Below are 22,356 nucleotides of genomic sequence, written 5' to 3'. Positions count from 1 at the left end.
GTTTTGTCCGGGTATGGTTCTCAATCAGGGACAGCTGTAGATTGTTGTCTCTGATTGGGAGCCATACTTAGGCAGCCTGTTTTCCTTTGGGTTTTGTGGGTGGTTACTTTCTGTTAAGTTGATGTTCCTGACAGAACTGTTTGGCTATCGTTCATTTTTCTTGTTTTGTTTAAAGTGTTCTATTAAAATTATATGATGAGCACTCAACAAGCTGCGCCTTGGTCTACTCCCTTCAACAGCCGTTACAGAACCACCCACCACAAGAAGACCAAGCAGCGTGGACAGGAGGATTGGACCTGGGAGGAGATCCTGGATGGGGCAGGACCCTGGCCAACGCCTGGGGAATATCACCGTCCGCAGTGGGAGATCGAGGCAGCTAAAGCGGAACGCCGATACTGGGAGGAACAGGCGAATCAACAAGGTAGGCACGAGAGGCAGCCCCCCAAAAAATGTTTTGGGGGGCACACGGGGAGATTGGTGGAGTCAGGCAATAGACCTGAGCCAACTCCCCGTGCTTACCGTGGGGAGCGGTTGATATGGAGAGCACCGTGCAATGCGGAAGTGTGCATGGTCTCGCCCATCCGCACGCACAGTCCGGTGCGGTCGACACCAGCCCCCGCATGTGCCGTGCTAGGGTGGGCATCCAGCCAGTGCGGATTGTGCCAGCTCAGCGCGTCTGGTCCCCAGTGTGCAGTTTCGGCCCAGGGTATCCTGCGCCGGCTCTGCGTACTGTGTCTCCGGGGGCGCTGGGAGGGCTCAGTTCGTCCTGTGCCTGTGCTCCGCCCGTGCCGGGCTACAGTGACAATTCAGCCAGGACGGGTTGTGCAGGCCGTGCGCTCCAGACCTCCAGTGCGTCTCCAGGACCTGGTCTATCCTGTGCCTGCGCCCAGAGCCAGGCCTCCTGCAAGTCGCCCCAGCCTGGTGAGTCCTGTGCCTGCGCCCAGAGCCAGGCCTCCTGCATGTCTCCCCAGCCTGGTGAATCCTGTGCCTGCTCCCAGAGCCAGGCCTCCTGCATGTCTCTCCAGCCTGGTGAATCCTGTGCCTGCTCCCAGAGCCAGGCCTCCTGCAAGTCTCCTCAGCCAGGTGAGTCCTGTGCCTGCTCCCAGAGCCAGGCCTCCTGCATGTCTCCCCAGCCTGGTGAGTCCTGTGCCTCCCGCCTGTCCGGAGCTGCCAGAGTCGCCCTCCTGACCGGAGCTGCCAGAGTCGCCCGCCAGTCCGGAGCTGCCAGAGTCGCCCGCCAGTCCGGAGCTGCCAGAGTCGCCCGCCAGTCCGGAGCTGCCATAGTCGCCCGCCAGTCCGGAGCTGCTAGAGTCGCCCTCCAGTCCGGAGCTGCCAGAGTCGCCCTCCAGTCCGGAGCTCCCAGAGTCACCCTCCAGTCCGGAGCTCCCAGAGTCGCCCGCCTGTCCGGGGCCCGCTGCGAGGGTCCCCAGTCCGGGGTCGGCGGCGAGGGTCCCCACTCCAGAGGCGCCACCAAAGTGGGGTGAGCCAGTGGTGGAGCGGGGTCTGCGTCCTGCCCCTGAGCCGCCACCATGGATAGATGCTCACCCGGACCCTTCCCAATAGGTTTAGGTTTTGCGGCCAGAGTCCACACCTTTAGGGGGGTACTGTCACGCACTGGCCATAGAGAGGGTTTTATTCTCTAATTTGGTTAGGCCAGGGTGTGACTAGGGTGGGCATTCTATGTCCTTTTTTCTATGTTTTGTATTTCTTTGTTTTGGCCGGGTATGGTTCTCAATCAGGGACAGCTGTAGATCGGTGTCTCTGATTGGGAGCCATACTTAGGCAGCCTGTTTTCCTTTGGGTTTTGTGGGTGGTTACTTTCTGTTAAGTTGATGTTCCTGACAGAACTGTTTGGCTGTCGTTCGTTTTTCTTGTTTTGTTTAAAGTGTTCTATTACAATTATATGATGAGCACTCAACATGCTGCGCCTTGGTCTACTCCCTTCAACAGCCATTACACTGTGGTACACTGGAGCCCTCAGACAGAATGACTTAAAGTGTCCCTAGGGAATAGAGAGGATTCTGTGGAATCTAGAGAAACTGTACTAACAGAGAGAGAGGAACAGCGGTGAACAGAGATATATAGAGAGAGAGAGTGAGAGAGAGAGATATATATAGAGAGGAACAACGGCTAACAAAGAGAGAGAGAGAGACAGAAAGACAGAGACACAGAGAGAGAGAGACATATAGAGAGGAACAAAGGCTAACAAAGCGCGAGAGAGCAAGAGATAGAGAGAGATATATTTGAAACATGGGATAGACAAGGGAGAGATGGGTGAAAATCCATGTTTTAACAAGATGAGGTAGTTAACAGAAAGCAGTGGTCAGCGTAGACGTACCCAGCTCAAACATTTGAAGAGGGAGGTTGAGGAAGCCGGAGTGTGGTGTGTAGGGGTTGCTCTGTCCGGGAGCGGTACACACATCGTCAGCTGCCGGCAGCAGCAGCAGAAAGGAAACATTATGACCCAGCTCCAACACCTCATGAGTGTAGATACGGAAGTGCTTGGCCTGCAATCAGACAGGACCACACAGTCAGAATAAGAACAGGACCACACAGTCAGAATAAGAACAGGACCACACACAGTCAGAATAAGAACAGGACCACACACAGTCAGAATAAGAACAGGACCACACAGTCAGAATAAGAACAGGACCACACACTGTCAGAATAAGAAGAAGACAAAACACAGAAAGAATAAGAAGAAGACCACACAGTCAGAATAAGAACAGGACCACACACAGTCAGAATAAGAACAGGAACACACACAGTCAGAATAAGAACAGGACCACACACAGTCAGAATAAGAAGAGGACCACACACAGTCAGAATAAGAAGAGGACCACACACAGTCAGAATAAGAACAGGACACACACAGTCAGAATAAGAACAGGACCACACACAGTCAGAATAAGAACAGGACCACACACAGTCAGAATAAGAAGAGGACCACACACAGTCAGAATAAGAACAGGACCACACACAGTCAGAATAAGAAGAGGACCACACACAGTCAGAATAAGAACAGGACCACACACAGTCAGAATAAGAAGAGGACCACACACAGTCAGAATAAGAACAGGACCACACAGTCAGAATAAGAACAGGACAACACACAGTCAGAATAAGAACAGGACCACACACAGTCGGAATAAGAACAGGACCACACAGTCAGAATAAGAACAGGACCACACAGTCAGAATAAGAACAGGACACACACAGTCAGAATAAGAACAGGACCACACACAGTCAGAATAAGAAGAGGACCACACACAGTCAGAATAAGAAGAGGACCACACACAGTCAGAATAAGAACAGGACCACACACAGTCAGAATAAGAAGAGGACCACACACAGTCAGAATAAGAAGAGGACCACACACAGTCAGAATAAGAACAGGACCACACACAGTCAGAATAAGAAGAGGACCACACACAGTCAGAATAAGAACAGGACCACACAGTCAGAATAAGAACAGGACAACACACAGTCAGAATAAGAAGAGGACCACACACAGTCAGAATAAGAACAGGACCACACAGTCAGAATAAGAAGAGGACCACACACAGTCAGAATAAGAACAGGACCACACACAGTCAGAATAAGAACAGGACCACACACAGTCAGAATAAGAACAGGACCACACACAGTCAGAATAAGAAGAGGACCACACAGTCAGAATAAGAAGAGGACCACACACAGTCAGAATAAGAACAGGACCACACAGTCAGAATAAGAACAGGACAACACACAGTCAGAATAAGAACAGGACCACACAGTCAGAATAAGAAGAGGACCACACACAGTCAGAATAAGAAAAGGACCACACACAGTCAGAATAAGAACAGGACCACACAGTCAGAATAAGAACAGGACCACACACAGTCAGAATAAGAAGAGGACCACACACAGTCAGAATAAGAACAGGACCACACAGTCAGAATAAGAACAGGACCACACAGTCAGAATAAGAACAGGACCACACAGTCAGAATAAGAACAGGACCACACAGTCAGAATAAGAACAGGACCACACAGTCAGAATAAGAACAGGACCACACAGTCAGAATAAGAACAGGACCACACACAGTCAGAATAAGAACAGGACTAAACACAGTCAGAATAAGCAGGCGCACACACAAACACAGACAGAACGGGCAGAACGACATTGGGCAGAACGACATGCTATTTGTATTTATTATGGGTCCACATTAGTTCCTGCCAAGGCAGCAGCTACTCCTCCTGGGATTTAATATGGATACACATTAATTTCTGCCAAGGCCGCAGCTACTCTTCCTGGGGTGTATTATTGATCCACATTAGTTTCTGACAAGGCAGCAGCTACTCTTCCTGGGGTTTATTATGGATCCCCATTAGTTTCTGCCAAGGCAGCAGCTCCTCTTCCCGGGGTTTATTATGGATCCCCATTAGTTCCTGCCAAGGCAGCAGCTACTCTTCCTGGGGTTTATTATTGATCCACATGAGTTTCTGCCAAGGCAGCAGCTACTCTTCCTGGGGTTAATTATGGATCCCCATTAGTTCCTGCCAAGGCAGCAGCTACTCTTCCTGGGGTTTATTATGGATCCCCATTAGTTCCTGCCAAGGCAGCAGATACTGTTCCTGGGGTTTATCATTGATCCACACTAGTTCCTGCCAAGGCAGTTGCTACTGTTCCTGGGGTTTATTATTGATCCACATTAGTTACTGCCAAGGCAGCAGCTACTCTTCCTGGGGTTTATTGTTGATCTACATTAGTTCCTGCCAAGGCAGCAGCTACTCTTCCTGGGGTTTATTATGGATCCACATTAGTTCCTGCCAAGGCAGCAGCTACTCTTCCTGGGGTTTATTATGGATCCCCATTAGTTCCTGCCAAGGCAGCAGATACTGTTCCTGGGGTTTATCATTGATCCACACTAGTTCCTGCCAAGGCAGCAGCTACTCTTCCTGGGGATTATTATTGATGCACATTAGTTCCCGCCAAGGCAGCAGCTACTCTTCTTGGGTTTATTATGGATCCACATTAGTTCCTGCCAAGGCAGCAGCTACTCTTCCTGGGGATTATTATTGATGCACATTAGTTTCTGCCAAGGCAGCAGCTTCTCTTCCTGGGTTTTATCATGGATCCCCAATAGTTTCTGTCAAGGCAGCAGCTACTCTTCCTGGGGATTATTATGGATCCCCATTAGTTCCTACCAAGGCAGCAGCTACTCTTCCTGGGGTTTATTATTGATCCACATTAGTTCCTGCCAAGGCAGCAGCTACTCTTCCTGGGGTTTATTATGGATCCCCATTAGTTCCTGCCAAGACAGCATCTACTCTTCCTGGGGTTTATTATGGATCCCCATTAGTTCCTGTCAAGACAGCAGCTACTCTTCCTGGGGTCCAGCAAAATTAAGACAGTTATATAATTTTCATAACAGTACAATACATTCACAACAGATTTCACAACAGATTTTGGTATGACTCAGCAAAGCAACATTCCAGCTCTTCAATCTGTGTCCTGGTAGATTTTCACCTTGTTTTTCTATTTTCTCTTCATCTCTAAAGTAATGGAACATTCTGGCAGTGATTTTTTTTAGAGACATTCTGTACATCCATTTTTTTTTAAATAAATATGTTCAGTTGTTTAGGAACATCAGAAGCAGAGAGCTGAGCCAAGCTATGTGTGGTGCACTACTTGTGACCAGGGCCCACAGAGCTCTGGTCCAAAGTAGTGCTCTTTCTCGGGAAATGGGTGCCATTTTGGGACACAGACAGTGAGACACTCAGGGAGATAGATGGCTTTAAAATGGGGAGCCTGGGGAAGAGCTCAGCTGATTTGTGTTGTTAACAACTCTGAGCAAAGAGCAGAGTGTTCAGCGGTACAGAGAAGATAAAAAATTAAAAATAATCATCAACTATTCATTGACGCGAAAGTCCGGACCATCAACCATCCAATATGGCTCCTGTCAGCGCCTGATGAGAGATAGCTTTTACCTGTCTGCGCCTGAGCTACTGGCACCAGAAAATGTAACCATATCACACCCATTCTAGCTTCTCTACACTGGCTACCAGTCACATTTAGAACAGATTTTAACATTTTATTAATCACGTTTAAGGCTTGTTTTAGCCTCATCCTATATCGCTGATCTTTCATCTCCCTACGAGTCAGGACGCAGCCTGAGATCCTCTGGCAGGTCAATGCTAACCGTTCCAAAGTCTAGGTTGAAAGTGAAAGGAGACCAGGCATTTGTCATTAGGGCCCCTAGAGTTTGGAACGGTCTGCCAGAGGAGATCAGGCTTGCAGATACAGTGCCTCTTTTTAAATCCCTGCTGAAAACACACTTTTATAAAGAGGCTTTTAATGTATGACTTCACTGCAGGCAGCCTAGCGGTTCGAGCGTTGATCTAGTAACCGAGGCGACAAAGTGAAAGATCTGTCAGTGTCCTCCTGTCTATGTTTCTTTATTTTATTTTATAATGCAAACACTTTCTAACTTGTATTGTAAAGCGCTATACAAATTAAGTTATTATAACTACTGTAGAGACATATTGGGGTGTGTGACTGTGTGTGTATACCTGGTGCAGAGGTAGGTTGATGAGTTTCAGCAGAGCCTTGAGGGCAGTCTGTAGCTCGTAGTAGAGCAATGGTGTGTTACTGTCTGTCGTTTGATCCACTCCCTCCCTCTCTCCCTCTGTTCTCTCCTTCTCTCCATCCTCTATGTTTGACAGCCTCTGCAGCCAGTCCCACTCCTCCCTGAGAGAGAGAGTAGAGAGAGAGAGAGAGAGAGAGAGAGAGAGAGACAGAGAGACAGAGAGAGAAAAAGAGAGAGAAAAAGAGAAAGAGGGGAGTTTGAGAGAGAAAGCGAGTGAGAAGAAAAACATTTCATGTTAGCAGGAATAAGATGACAGACTCTTAGTTGTTGTGATGGTTCACTGAACTAGCAGCAGACTAGTGACATCAGCGTAATGGCCTTAGACTCTGAAGGCTGATGCTGCTGATACCACGCACCAATAGTCTGTGTCACTATGTCTCCATCGGTCAGTATGTGTGTATGTGTGTGTGTGTGTGTGTGTGTGTGTGTGTGTGTGTGTGTGTGTGTGTGTGTGTGTGTGTGTGTGTGTGTGTGTGTGTGTGTGTGTGTGTGTGTGTGTGTGTGTGTGTGTGTGTGTGTGTGTGTGTGTGTGTGTGTGTGTGTGTGTGTGTGTGTATGTATGTGTGTGTGTGTGTGTGTGTGTGTGTGTTTTGTGTGTGTGTGTGTGTGTGTATGTATGTATGTGTGTGTGTGTGTGTGTGTGTGTGTGTGTGTGTGTGTGTGTGTGTGTGTGTGTGTGTGTGTTTTTGGAACGTTGTTTGCTCCAGGGAATGTCCCCGTGCGTGGGCTCTGCCTTGGACCCCTGCTGTGCTCTGTGGTCAGATCTGTGGAAATACTTAGTAAATTACCTCTTCTACTGCCCCTGGACGTGTGGGTGTGTGTGTGGGGGGTGTACTCTTCTTTGCCAGAATCAGTGACTGTATGTCTGCCTGTCTATATCCCTCTTTACCTGAAACTTAGAGCATGTGTGTGTGTGTGTGTGTGTGTGTGTGTGTGTGTGTGTGTGTGTGTGTGTGTGTGTGTGTGTGTGTGTGTGTGTGTGTGTGTGTGTGTGTCTGTGTGTGTGTGCCTTATAATACTCCCTGTGTCCAGCCAACCACTGAGGTCACCTCTTCCAACTAAGACCAATGTCAACAAACAACTCATTTACACAACACACACACACACACACACACACACACACACACACACACACACACACACACACACACACACACACACACACACACACACACACACACACACACACACACAATAACTCTGTTTCACCTGTAGAGAGAAACTCAACATCTCTCTATCTCACCTCTATCCTTTCATACTGTTCTCTCCTCTCCCCTCATCCCTCTCTCTCTCCTTTCTCTCTCATGAAATCAATAACTTGCTAACATCAGATAAGATTAATATATTAGCCATTTCTGAGACTCACTTTGATAATTAATTTGATGATATAAGCAGTAGCAATACAAGTATATAACATCTATAGAAGAGACAGAAATGCTTATGGGGGAGGTGTTGCTGTATATATTCAGAGCCATATCACTGTAATGCTTAGAGAAGATCTTATGTCAAGTGTTATTGAAGTGTTGTGGTTGCAGGTTCACTTGGCACATCTAAAGCCTTTTCTTTTGGGGTGTTGCTATAGGCCACCAAGTGCTAACAGTCAGTATCTAAATAATATGTGTGAAATGCTTGATAGTGTATGTGATGTAAACAGAGAGGTCTATTTTCTTGGGGACCTGAATATTTACTGGTTTTCATCAAGCTGTCCGCTCAAGAGGAAGCGTCTCACTGTAACCAGTGCCTGTAACCTGGTTCAGGTTATTAATCAACCTACCAGGGTGTTTACAAACACTACAGGAACAAGATCATCCACATGTATTGATCACCTTTTTACTAATACTGTAGAACTTCGTTCTAAAGCTGTATCTGTACCCATTGGATGCAGTGATCACAATATAGTGGCTATATCCAGGACAGCTGGGCCTAAAATAGTGTATAAAATAGTGTAACATACAAATGATTTTGCTGTGACTCTTATGTGGATGTTGTTAAAAATATTTGTTGGTCTGATGTGATTAATGAGGAGCATCCAGATGCTGCACTTGATGAATTTATGAAATTGCTTCTTCCAATTATTGATAAACATGCACCTGTTAAGGAAACTGACTGTTAGAACTGGTAAGGCTCCATGGATTGATGAGGAATTGAAAAACTGTATGGCTGAAAGATATGAGGTAAAAGGAGTGGCTAATAAGTCTGGCTGCACATCTGTCTGGCTGACTTACTGCAAATTGAGAAATGATGTGACCTAACTCAACATAAAGAAGAAGAAACTGTATTATGAAGCCAAGATCAATGATATAAAGAATGATGGAAAAAAACATTAGAGTACTTTAAATGAAATTATTGGCAGAAAGACAAATTCAACTCCATCTTTCATCGAATCAGATGGCTTATTCATCACAAAACCATTTGATGTTGGCAATTATTTTAATGATTACTTCATTGTCAAAGTTGGCAAATGTAGGCAGGAAATGCCAACAACGAACAGTGAGCCATCGTATTCATGCATAAAAAAAAAAAATAATGAAAGAAAAGCATTGCAACTTTGAATTTTGTAAAGTTAATGTGGGAGAGGTGGAAAAATTATTGTTATCGATCAATAATGACAAACCTCCTGGCATTGACAACTTAGATGGAAAGCTACTGAGGATGGTAGCTGACTCTATAGCCACTCCTGTCTGTCATATCTTTAATCTGAGCCTAGAGGAAAGTCTTTGTCCTTAGGACTGGAGGGAAGCCAAAGTAATTCCGCTACCCAAGAGTGGTAAAGTGGCCTTTACTGATTCTAACAGTAGATGTATAAGCTTGTTGCCAGCTCTTAGCAAACTGTTGGAAAAAATTGTGTTTGATCAAATACCATGTTATTTCTCTGTAAACAAATTAACATCAGACTTTCAGCATGCTTATAGAGAAAGGCACTCAACATGTACTGCACTGACACAAATGACTGATGATTGGTTGAAAGAAACTGTTAGATTTCAGTGCAGCCTTTGATATTATTGACCATAACCTGTTGTTGAAAACACGTATATGTTATGGCTTTTCAACCTCTGCCATATTGCGGACTCAGAGCTATCTATCTAATAGAATTCCAAGGTTTTTCTTTAATGGAAACTTCTATAATGTCAAACATGTAAATTGTGGTGTACTGCTGGGCAGCTCTCTTGGCCCTCTACTCTTTTCTATTTTTACCAATGACCTGCCACTGGCATTAAACATAGTATCTGTGTCCATGTATGCTGATGATTCAACCATATATGCATCAGCAACCACAGCTAATGAAGTGACTGAAACACGTAACAAAGAGTTGCAGTCTGTTTTGGAATGGCTTGCCAATAATAAACTGGTCCTGAACATCTCTAAAACTAAGAGTTTGTACTTGATACAAATCATTCCCTAAGTTCTAGACCTCAGCTGAATCTGGTAATGAATAGTGTGGCTGTTGAACAAGTTGAGGAGACTAAATTACTTGGCGTTACCTTAGATTGTAAACTGTCATGGTCAAAACGAATAGATCCAATGGTTGTAAATATGGGGAGAGGTCTGTCCGTAATAAAGAGATGCTCTGATTTTTAGACATCAAACTCCAAAAAGCAGGCTCTAGTTTTATCTAATCTTGATTATTGTCCAATCGTGTGGTCCAGTGCTGCAAGGAAATACCTAGTTAAGCTGCAGCTGGCCCAGAACAGAGCAGCACGTCTTGCTCTTCATTGTAATCAGTGGGCTGATATAAATACTATGCATGCCAGTCTCTCTTGGCTAAGAGTTGAGGAGAGACTGACTGCATCACTTCTTCTTTTTATAAGAAACATTAACCTCTTAGTATCGTACCCCGTATCTAACTGCCTGTAGCAAGGATATGCATATTCTTGGTACCATTTGAAAGGAAACACTTTGAAGTTTGTGGAAATGTGAAATCGATGTATGAGAATATAACACATTAGATCTGGTAAAAGATAATGCAAACAAAAAAAATGGTGTTTTTTTGTTTCATCATCATTGAAATGCAAGAGAAAGACCATACTTTCAGACAGGAGTCTAGGTGTAATTTAGATTTTGGTCACCAGATGGCAGCAGTGTGTGTGCAAAGTTTCAGACTGATCCAGTGAAGAATTACATTACTGCACAATATTTTGTATCAAGTCTGTTAATGTGTTGAAAAGCCCATTGTTTGCATAGTCAACTTACACACAGCTCTGATACACACACTTACCCCACCAGACATGCCACCAGGGGTCATTTCACAGTCCCCCAAAAAACTAATTCAAGAAAGCATACAGTATTATATAGAGCCATTTTTGCGTAGAACTCCGTTCCATCTCATATTGCTCAAATAAACAGCAAACCTGGTTTCAAAAAACAGATTAAGCAACACCCCGCCGCACAACGCCTCTCCCCTATTTGACCTAGATAATTTGTGTGTATGGATTGATATGTAGGCTACGTACGCCTTTAAAAATAAAACATGTAGTTCTGTCCTTGTCTATTAATGTTCTGTATTATGTCATGTTTGATGTTTTGTGTGGACCCCATGAAGAGTAGCTGCTGCTTTTGCAACAGCTAATGGGGATCCTAAATACCAAAAATACCAAAATCCCTTTCTCTCTCCTCTCTCCTCATCTGACCATGGTCACAACACTCTCCAGTTTCTCTACATCTGTCAACAGCCAAAGCTCCCAAAATATTTTCAGAATATGTGCATGAAAATACTTGAGCCTTTGGCACAGTGTCTGTAGCATGAATATCTACTGTCAGATTCAAATACACACTGCTGCCCATTTAATACCTGTCTTTCTGTCTCACACATTAACATGAGAGCGAGAAAGAGAGAGACAGAGCGAGAGAGAAAGATGGAGGGAGAGAGAAAGACAGAGACAGACGTAGAGAGAAAGAGAGAGAGACAGAGCGAGAGAGAGAGAGAGAGAGAGAGAAAGATGGAGGGGGAGAGAAAGAGACAGATGTAGAAAAAAAAGAGAGACACACAGCGAGAGCGAGAGAGAGAGAGAGAAAGATGGAGGGGGAGAAAGACAGAAAGATAGCAAATACAGACAGAGAAGACTTTGACAATGAAAGTAATTTAACTTGCCATCTCAATAAAGTCTATTGAATTGAATTGAAGACAGAGAGCGAAAGATAAGAGAGATGGAATGAGAAGAAAGTCTGTCCGACTGCAGTGTTTTTCTGGGTAAAAACACTGTCCAATGTTTCCCTTTGTTCCTGACTTAAAACTTTCCAATGTATCTAGGATCTAGGACTGCAGCACAGCTGACTAGCGCCCAGGAACTCTGCTGGCTGTAACCAAGGAGCATTACACACATACTTCAACCCATTCCTCCAAGTCCAGAACCATAGAAATCAGATCTGATATTACTCAAACACACACACACACACACACACACACACACACACACACACACACACACACACACACACACACACACAGTCAATGTAACATTATATTGTAGGCAGATTAGTGTCCCAGTAAAGATGTGTGTAATGCGGTGAACATTTGCTGACAACATCAGAGGTGTAAACAGCAAACTGGCATTCCTCTGAGTTAAAGATATTTTCTATAATTTTTTTGTATACTTTTCAGCCAGTACAGTAGTTCTAAAAGTAGCGCTCACGACTTACAATACAGATAGGCCAACCCTACTACCACATACAATACAGAAAGGCGAACCCCACAACCACCTACAATATAGACAGGCCAACCCTACTACCACCTACAATACAGACAGACCAACCCAATTACCACCTTGAATACAGACCAACCCTACTACCACCTACAATACAGACAGGCGAACCCCACAACCACCTACAATATAGACATGCCAAACCTACTACCACCTACAATACAGACAGGCCAACCCTATTACCACCTACAACACAGACATGCCAAACCTATTACCACCTACAATACAGACAGACCAACCCTACTTCCACCTACAATACAGACAGGCCAACCCTATTACCACCTACAATACAGACAGGCCAACCCTATTACCACCTACAATACAGACAGACCAACCCAATTACCACCTTGAATACAGGTCAACTCTACTACCACCTACAATACAGACAGGCCAACCCTATTACCCCCTACAATACAGACAGGCCAACCCTATTACCCCTACAACACAGACAGGCCAACCCTATTACCACCTACAATACAGACAGGTCAACCCTACTACCACCTACAATACAGACAGACCAACCCTATTACCACCTACAACACAGACATGCCAAACCTATTAAAACCTACAATACAGACAGACCAACCCTACTTCCACCTACAATACAGACAGGCCAACCCTATTACCACCTACAATACAGACAGGCCAACCCTATTACCACCTACAATACAGACAGACCAACCCTACTACCACCTACAATACAGACAGACCAACCCAATTACTACCTTGAATACAGGTCAACTCTACTACCACCTACAATACAGACAGGCCAACCCTATTACCACCTACAATACAGACAGGCCAACCCTATTACCCCCTACAATACAGACAGGCCAACCCTATTACCACCTACAATAAAAACAGGTCAACCCTACTACCACCTACAATACAGACAGGCCAACCCTATTACCACCTACAATACAGACAGGCCAACCCTATTACCACCTACAATACAGACATGCCAAACCTACTACCACCTACAATACAGACAGGCCAACCCTATTACCACCTACAATACAGACATACCAACCCGATTACCACCTACAATACAGACATACCAACCCTTCTACCACCTACAATACAGACAGACCAACCCTATTACCACCTACAATACAGACCAACCCTATTACCACCTACAATACAGACCAACCCTATTAACACCTACAATACAGACAGACAAACCCTAGTACCACCTACAACACAGACAGGCCAACCCTATTACAACTTACAATACAGACAGGCCAACCCTATTACCACCTACAATACAGACCAACCCTACTACCACCTACAATACAGACCAACCCTATTACCACCTACAATACAGACCAACCCTATTACCACTTACAATACAGACAGGCCAACCCTATTACCACCTACAATACAGACCAACCCTATTACCACCTACAATACAGACCAACCCTATTACCCCCTACAATACAGACAGGCCAAACCTATTACCACCTACAATACAGACCAACCCTGTTACCCCCTACAATAAAGACAGGCCAACCCTATTACCACCTTGAATACAGACCAACCCTACTACCACCTACAATACAGACAGGCCAACCCTATTACCACCTACAACACAGACATGCCAAACCTATTACCACCTACAATACAGACAGACCAACCCTACTTCCACCTACAATACAGACAGGCCAACCCTATTACCACCTACAATACAGACAGGCCAACCCTATTACCCCCTACAATACAGACAGGCCAAACCTATTACCACCTTGAATACAGACCAACCCTACTACCACCTACAATACAGACAGGCCAACCCTATTACCACCTACAACACAGACATGCCAAACCTATTACCACCTACAATACAGACAGACCAACCCTACTTCCACCTACAATACAGACAGGCCAACCCTATTACCACCTACAATACAGACAGGCCAACCCTATTACCACCTACAATACAGACAGACCAACCCAATTACCACCTTGAATACAGGTCAACTCTACTACCACCTACAATACAGACAGGCCAACCCTATTACCACCTACAATACAGACAGGCCAACCCTATTACCCCCTACAACACAGACAGGCCAACCCTATTACCACCTACAATACAGACAGGTCAACCCTACTACCACCTACAATACAGACAGACCAACCCTATTACCACCTACAACACAGACATGCCAAACCTATTAAAACCTACAATACAGACAGACCAACCCTACTTCCACCTACAATACAGACAGGCCAACCCTATTACCACCTACAATACAGACAGGCCAACCCTATTACCACCTACAATACAGACAGACCAACCCTACTACCACCTACAATACAGACAGACCAACCCAATTACTACCTTGAATACAGGTCAACTCTACTACCACCTACAATACAGACAGGCCAACCCTATTACCACCTACAATACAGACAGGCCAACCCTATTACCCCCTACAATACAGACAGGCCAACCCTATTACCACCTACAATAAAAACAGGTCAACCCTACTACCACCTACAATACAGACAGGCCAACCCTATTACCACCTACAATACAGACAGGCCAACCCTATTACCACCTACAATACAGACATGCCAAACCTACTACCACCTACAATACAGACAGGCCAACCCTATTACCACCTACAATACAGACATACCAACCCGATTACCACCTACAATACAGACATACCAACCCTTCTACCACCTACAATACAGACAGACCAACCCTATTACCACCTACAATACAGACCAACCCTATTACCACCTACAATACAGACCAACCCTATTAACACCTACAATACAGACAGACAAACCCTAGTACCACCTACAACACAGACAGGCCAACCCTATTACAACTTACAATACAGACAGGCCAACCCTATTACCACCTACAATACAGACCAACCCTACTACCACCTACAATACAGACCAACCCTATTACCACCTACAATACAGACCAACCCTATTACCACTTACAATACAGACAGGCCAACCCTATTACCACCTACAATACAGACCAACCCTATTACCACCTACAATACAGACCAACCCTATTACCCCCTACAATACAGACAGGCCAAACCTATTACCACCTACAATACAGACCAACCCTGTTACCCCCTACAATAAAGACAGGCCAACCATATTAACACCTACAATACGGACAGGCCAACCATATTACTACCTACAATACAGACCGGACAACCCCACTACCACCTACAATACAGACAGGCCAACCCTATTACCACCTACAATACAGACAGGACAACCCTACTACCACCTACAACACAGACAGGTCAACTCTATTACCACCTACAATACAGACAGGCCAACCCTACTACCACCTACAATACAGACAGGCCAACCCTATTACCACCTACAATACAGACAGGCCAACCCTATTACCACCTACAATACAGACAGACCAACCCTACTGCCACCTACAATACAGACAGGCCAACCCTATTACCACCTACAATACAGACATGCCAAACCTACTACCACCTACAATACGGACAGGCCAACTCTATTACCACCTACAATACAGACCAACCCTACTACCACCTACAATAAAGACAAGCCAACCCTATTACCAACTACAATACAGACAGACCAACCCTATTACCACCTACAATACAGACCAACCCTATTACCACCTACAATACAGACAGGCCAACCCTACAACCAACTACAATACATACAGACCAACCCTATTACCACCTACAATACAGACAGGCCAACCCTACTACCACCTACAATACAGACAGGCCAACCCTACTACCACCTACAATACAGACAGACCAACCCTATTACCACCTACAATACAGACTAACCCTATTAACACCTACAATACAGACAGACCAACCCTATTACCACCTACAATACAGACCAACCCTATTACCAACTACAATACAGACCAACCCTATTACCCCCTACAATACAGACAGGCCAACCCTATTACCACTTACAACACAGACAGGCCAACCCTATTACCAATTACAATACAGACAGGCCAACCCTATTACCACCTACAATACAGACCAACCCTATTACCACCTACCATACAGACAGGCCAACCCTTTTACCACCTACAATACAGACCAACCCTACTACCACCTACAATACAGACAGACCAACCCTATTACCACCTACAATACAGACCAACATTATTACCACTTACAATACAGACAGGCCAACCCTATTACCACCTACAATACAGACCAACCCTACTACCACCTACAATACAGACAAGCCAACCCTATTAACACCTACAATACAGACCAACCCTATTACCACCTACAATACAGACAGGCCAACCCTACAACCAACTACAATACATACAGACCAACCCTATTACCACCTACAATACAGACAGGCCAACCCTACTACCACCTACAATACAGACAGGCCAGCCCTACTACCACCTACAATACAGACAGGCCAACCCTACTACCACCTACAATACAGACCAACCCTATTACCACTTACAATACAGACAGGCCAACCCTATTACCACCTGCAATACAGACCAACCCTATTAACACCTACAATACAGACAGACCAACCCTATTACCACCTACAATACAGTCCAACCCTATTACCCCCTACAATACAGACAGACCAACCCTATTACCACTTACAATACAGACAGGCCAACCCTATTACCACCTACAATACAGACCAACCCTACTACCACCTACAATACAGACAAGCCAACCCTATTACCACCTACAATACAGACCAACCCTATTACCACCTACAATACAGACCAACCCTATTACCCCCTACAATACAGACAGGCAAACCCTATTACCACCTACAATACAGACAGGACAACCCTATTACCCCCTACAATACAGACAGGCCAACCATATTACCACCTACAATACGGACACGCCAACCCTATTACTACCTAAAATACGGACAGGCCAACCCTATTACTACCTACAATACGGACAGGCCAACCATATTACCATCTACAATACAGACAGGCCAACCCTATTACCACCTACAATACAGACAGACCAAGCCTACTGCCACCTACAATACAGACAGGCCAACCCTATTACCACCTACAATACAGACCAACCCTATTACCACCTACCATACAGACAAGCCAACCCTATTACCACCTACAATACAGACCAACCCTACTACCACCTACAATACAGACAGACCAACCCTATTACCACCTACAATACAGACCAACCCTATTACCACTTACAATACAGACAGGCCAACCCTATTACAACCTACAATACAGACCAACCCTACTACCACCTACTATACAGACAAGCCAACCCTATTACCACCTACAATACAGACCAACCCCATTACCACCTACAATACAGACAGGCCAACCCTACAACCAACTACAATACATACAGACCAACCCTATTACCACCTACAATACAGACAGGCCAAACCTACTACCACCTACAATACAGACAGGCCAACCCTACTACCACCTACAATACAGACAGGCCAACCCTACTACCACCTACAATACAGACCAACCCTATTACCACTTACAATACAGACAGGCCAACCCTATTACCACCTGCAATACAGACCAACCCTATTAACACCTACAATACAGACAGACCAACCCTATTACCACCTACAATACAGACCAACCCTATTACCACCTGCAATACAGACCAACCCTATTAACACCTACAATACAGACAGACCAACCCTATTACCACCTACAATACAGACCAACCCTATTACCACCTACAATACAGACCAACCCTATTACCACCTACAATACAGACCAACCCTATTACCCCCTACAATACAGACAGGCCAACCCTATTACCACTTACAATACAGACAGGACAACCTTATTACCACCTACAATACAGACCAACCCTACTACTACCTACAATACAGACAGACCAACCCTATTACCACCTACAATACAGACCAACCCTATTACCACTTACAATACAGATAGGCCAACCCTATTACCACCTACAATACAGACCAACCCTACTACCACCTACAATACAGACAAGCCAACCCTATTACCACCTACAATACAGACCAACCCTATTACCCCCTACAATACAGACAGGCCAACCCTATTACCACCTACAATACAGACAGGACAACCCTATTACCCTCTACAATACAGACCAACCCTATTACCACCTACAATACAGACCAACCCTATTAACACCTACAATACAGACAGACAAACCCTAGTACCACCTACAACACAGACAGGCCAACCCTATTACAACTTACAATACAGACAGGCCAACCCTATTACCACCTACAATACAGACCAACCCTACTACCACCTACAATACAGACCAACCCTATTACCACCTACAATACAGACCAACCCTATTACCACTTACAATACAGACAGGCCAACCCTATTACCACCTACAATACAGACCAACCCTATTACCACCTACAATACAGACCAACCCTATTACCCCCTACAATACAGACAGGCCAACCCTATTACCACCTACAATACAGACCAACCCTGTTACCCCCTACAATAAAGACAGGCCAACCATATTAACACCTACAATACGGACAGGCCAACCATATTACTACCTACAATACAGACCGGACAACCCCACTACCACCTACAATACAGACAGGCCAACCCTATTACCACCTACAATACAGACAGGACAACCCTACTACCACCTACAATACAGACAGGCCAACCCTATTACCACCTACAATACAGACAGGACAACCCTACTTCCACCTACAATACAGACAGGCCAACCCTATTACCACCTACAACACAGACCAACCCTATTACCACCTACAATACAGACAGGCCAACCCTATAACCAACTACAATACAGACAGACCAACCCTATTACCACCTACAATACAGACAGGCCAACCCTACTACCACCTACAATACAGACAGGCCAACCCTATTACCACCTACAATACACACAGACCAACCCTATTACCACCTACAATACAGACCAACCCTATTACCACCTACAATACAGACAGACCAACCCTATTACCACCTACAATACAGACCAACCCTATTACCAACTACAATACAGACCAACCCTATTACCCCCTACAATACAGACAGGCCAACCCTATTACCACCTACAACACAGACAGGCCAACCCTATTACCAATTACAATACAGACAGGCCAACCCTATTACCACCTACAATACAGACCAACCCTATTACCACCTACCATACAGACAGGCCAACCCTTTTACCACCTACAATACAGACCAACCCTACTACCACCTACAATACAGACAGACCAACCCTATTACCACCTACAATACAGACCAACATTATTACCACTTACAATACAGACAGGCCAACCCTATTACCACCTACAATACAGACCAACCCTACTACCACCTACAATACAGACAGGCCAACCCTATTAACACCTACAATACAGACCAACCCTATTACCACCTACAATACAGACAGGCCAACCCTACAACCACCTACAATACAGACAGACCAACCCTATTACCACCTACAATACAGACAGGCCAACCCTATTACCACCTACAATACAGACAGGCCAGCCCTACTACCACCTACAATACAGACAGGCCAACCCTATTACCACCTACAATACAGACCAACCCTATTACCACTTACAATACAGACAGGCCAACCCTATTACCACCTGCAATACAGACCAACCCTATTAACACCTACAATACAGACAGACCAACCCTATTACCACCTACAATACAGACCAACCCTATTACCACCTACAATACAGACAGACCAACCCTATTACCACCTACAATACAGACAGGCCAACCCTATTACCACCTACAATACAGACCAACCCTATTACCACCTACAATACAGACAGGCCAACCCTATTACCACCTACAACACAGACCAACCCTATTACCACCTACAATACAGACCAACCCTATTACCCCCTACAATACAGACAGGCAAACCCTATTACCACCTACAATACAGACAGGACAACCCTATTACCCCCTACAATACAGACAGGCCAACCATATTACCACCTACAATACGGACACGCCAACCCTATTACTACCTAAAATACGGACAGGCCAACCCTATTACCACCTACAATACGGACAGGCCAACCCTATTACCACCTACAATACAGACAGGCCAACCCTATTACCACCTACAATACAGACAGACCAACCCTACTGCCACCTACAATACAGACAGGCCAACCCTATTACCACCTACAATACAGACAGGCCAACCCTACTACCACCTACAATACAGACAGACCAACCCTATTACCACCTACAATACAGACCAACCCTATTACCACTTACAATACAGACAGGCCAACCCTATTACAACCTACAATACAGACCAACCCTATTACCACCTACAATACAGACAGGCCAACCCTATTACCACCTACAATACAGACCAACCCCATTACCACCTACAATACAGACAGGCCAACCCTACAACCAACTACAATACAGACAGACCAACCCTATTACCACCTACAATACAGACAGGCCAAACCTACTACCACCTACAATACAGACAGGCCAACCCTACTACCACCTACAATACAGACAGGCCAACCCTACTACCACCTACAATACAGACCAACCCTATTACCACCTACAATACAGACAGGCCAACCCTATTACCACCTGCAATACAGACCAACCCTATTAACACCTACAATACAGACAGACCAACCCTATTACCACCTACAATACAGACCAACCCTATTACCACCTGCAATACAGACCAACCCTATTAACACCTACAATACAGACAGACCAACCCTATTACCACCTACAATACAGACCAACCCTATTACCACCTACAATACAGAGCCAACCCTATTACCACCTACAATACAGACCAACCCTATTACCACCTACAATACAGACAGGCCAACCCTATTACCACCTACAATACAGACAGGACAACCTTATTACCACCTACAATACAGACCAACCCTACTACTACCTACAATACAGACAGACCAACCCTATTACCACCTACAATACAGACCAACCCTATTACCACCTACAATACAGACAGGCCAACCCTATTACCACCTACAATACAGACCAACCCTACTACCACCTACATAACAGACAGGCCAACCCTATTACCACCTACAATACAGACCCAACCCTATTACCCCCTACAATACAGACAGGCCAACCCTATTACCACCTACAATACAGACAGGACAACCCTATTACCACCTACAATACAGACCAACCCTATTACCACCTACAATACAGACCAACCCTATTAACACCTACAATACAGACAGACAAACCCTAGTACCACCTACAATACAGACAGGCCAACCCTATTACAACCTACAATACAGACAGGCCAACCCTATTACCACCTACAATACAGACCAACCCTACTACCACCTACAATACAGACAGACCAACCCTATTACCACCTACAATACAGACCAACCCTATTACCACTTACAATACAGACAGGCCAACCCTATTACCACCTACAATACAGACCAACCCTATTACCACCTACAATACAGACCAACCCTATTACCCCCTACAATACAGACAGGCCAAACCTATTACCACCTACAATACAGACGCCAACCCTGTTACCCCCTACAATAAAGACAGGCCAACCATATTAACACCTACAATACGGACAGGCCAACCCTACTACTACCTACAATACAGACCGGACAACCCTACTACCACCTACAATACAGACAGGCCAACCCTATTACCACCTACAATACAGACAGGACAACCCTACTACCACCTACAATACAGACAGGCCAACTCTATTACCACCTACAATACAGACAGGCCAACCCTACTACCACCTACAATACAGACAGGCCAACCCTATTACCACCTACAATACAGACAGGCCAACCCTATTACCACCTACAATACAGACAGACCAACCCTACTGCCACCTACAATACAGACAGGCCAACCCTATTACCACCTACAATACAGACATGCCAACCCTACTACCACCTACAATACGGACAGGCCAACTCTATTACCACCTACAATGACAGACCAACCCT

At 45.1% G+C, this 22,356-nt stretch overlaps 1 protein-coding gene across 1 annotated transcript in view; it reads right to left on the bottom strand.

Moving 5' to 3' along the window:
* The window catches only part of LOC106589776 (ankyrin repeat and fibronectin type-III domain-containing protein 1), a 133,128-nt gene that overhangs the window by 25,892 nt on the left and 84,880 nt on the right, over positions 1 to 22,356 (bottom strand). The window contains exons 13-14 of the mRNA XM_014180106.2: positions 6,555 to 6,732; positions 2,339 to 2,507 (exon numbers count right to left, since the gene is read on the bottom strand). Coding sequence (XP_014035581.2) covers positions 2,339 to 2,507; positions 6,555 to 6,732 — 347 coding nt within the window. The remainder of the gene's footprint in view (positions 1 to 2,338; positions 2,508 to 6,554; positions 6,733 to 22,356) is intronic.

This window comes from Salmo salar, chromosome ssa28 (assembly GCF_905237065.1).
Source record: "Salmo salar chromosome ssa28, Ssal_v3.1, whole genome shotgun sequence".
Taxonomy (NCBI): Eukaryota; Metazoa; Chordata; class Actinopteri; order Salmoniformes; family Salmonidae; genus Salmo; species Salmo salar.
This window is presented reverse-complemented; position numbering and strand designations above follow the sequence as displayed.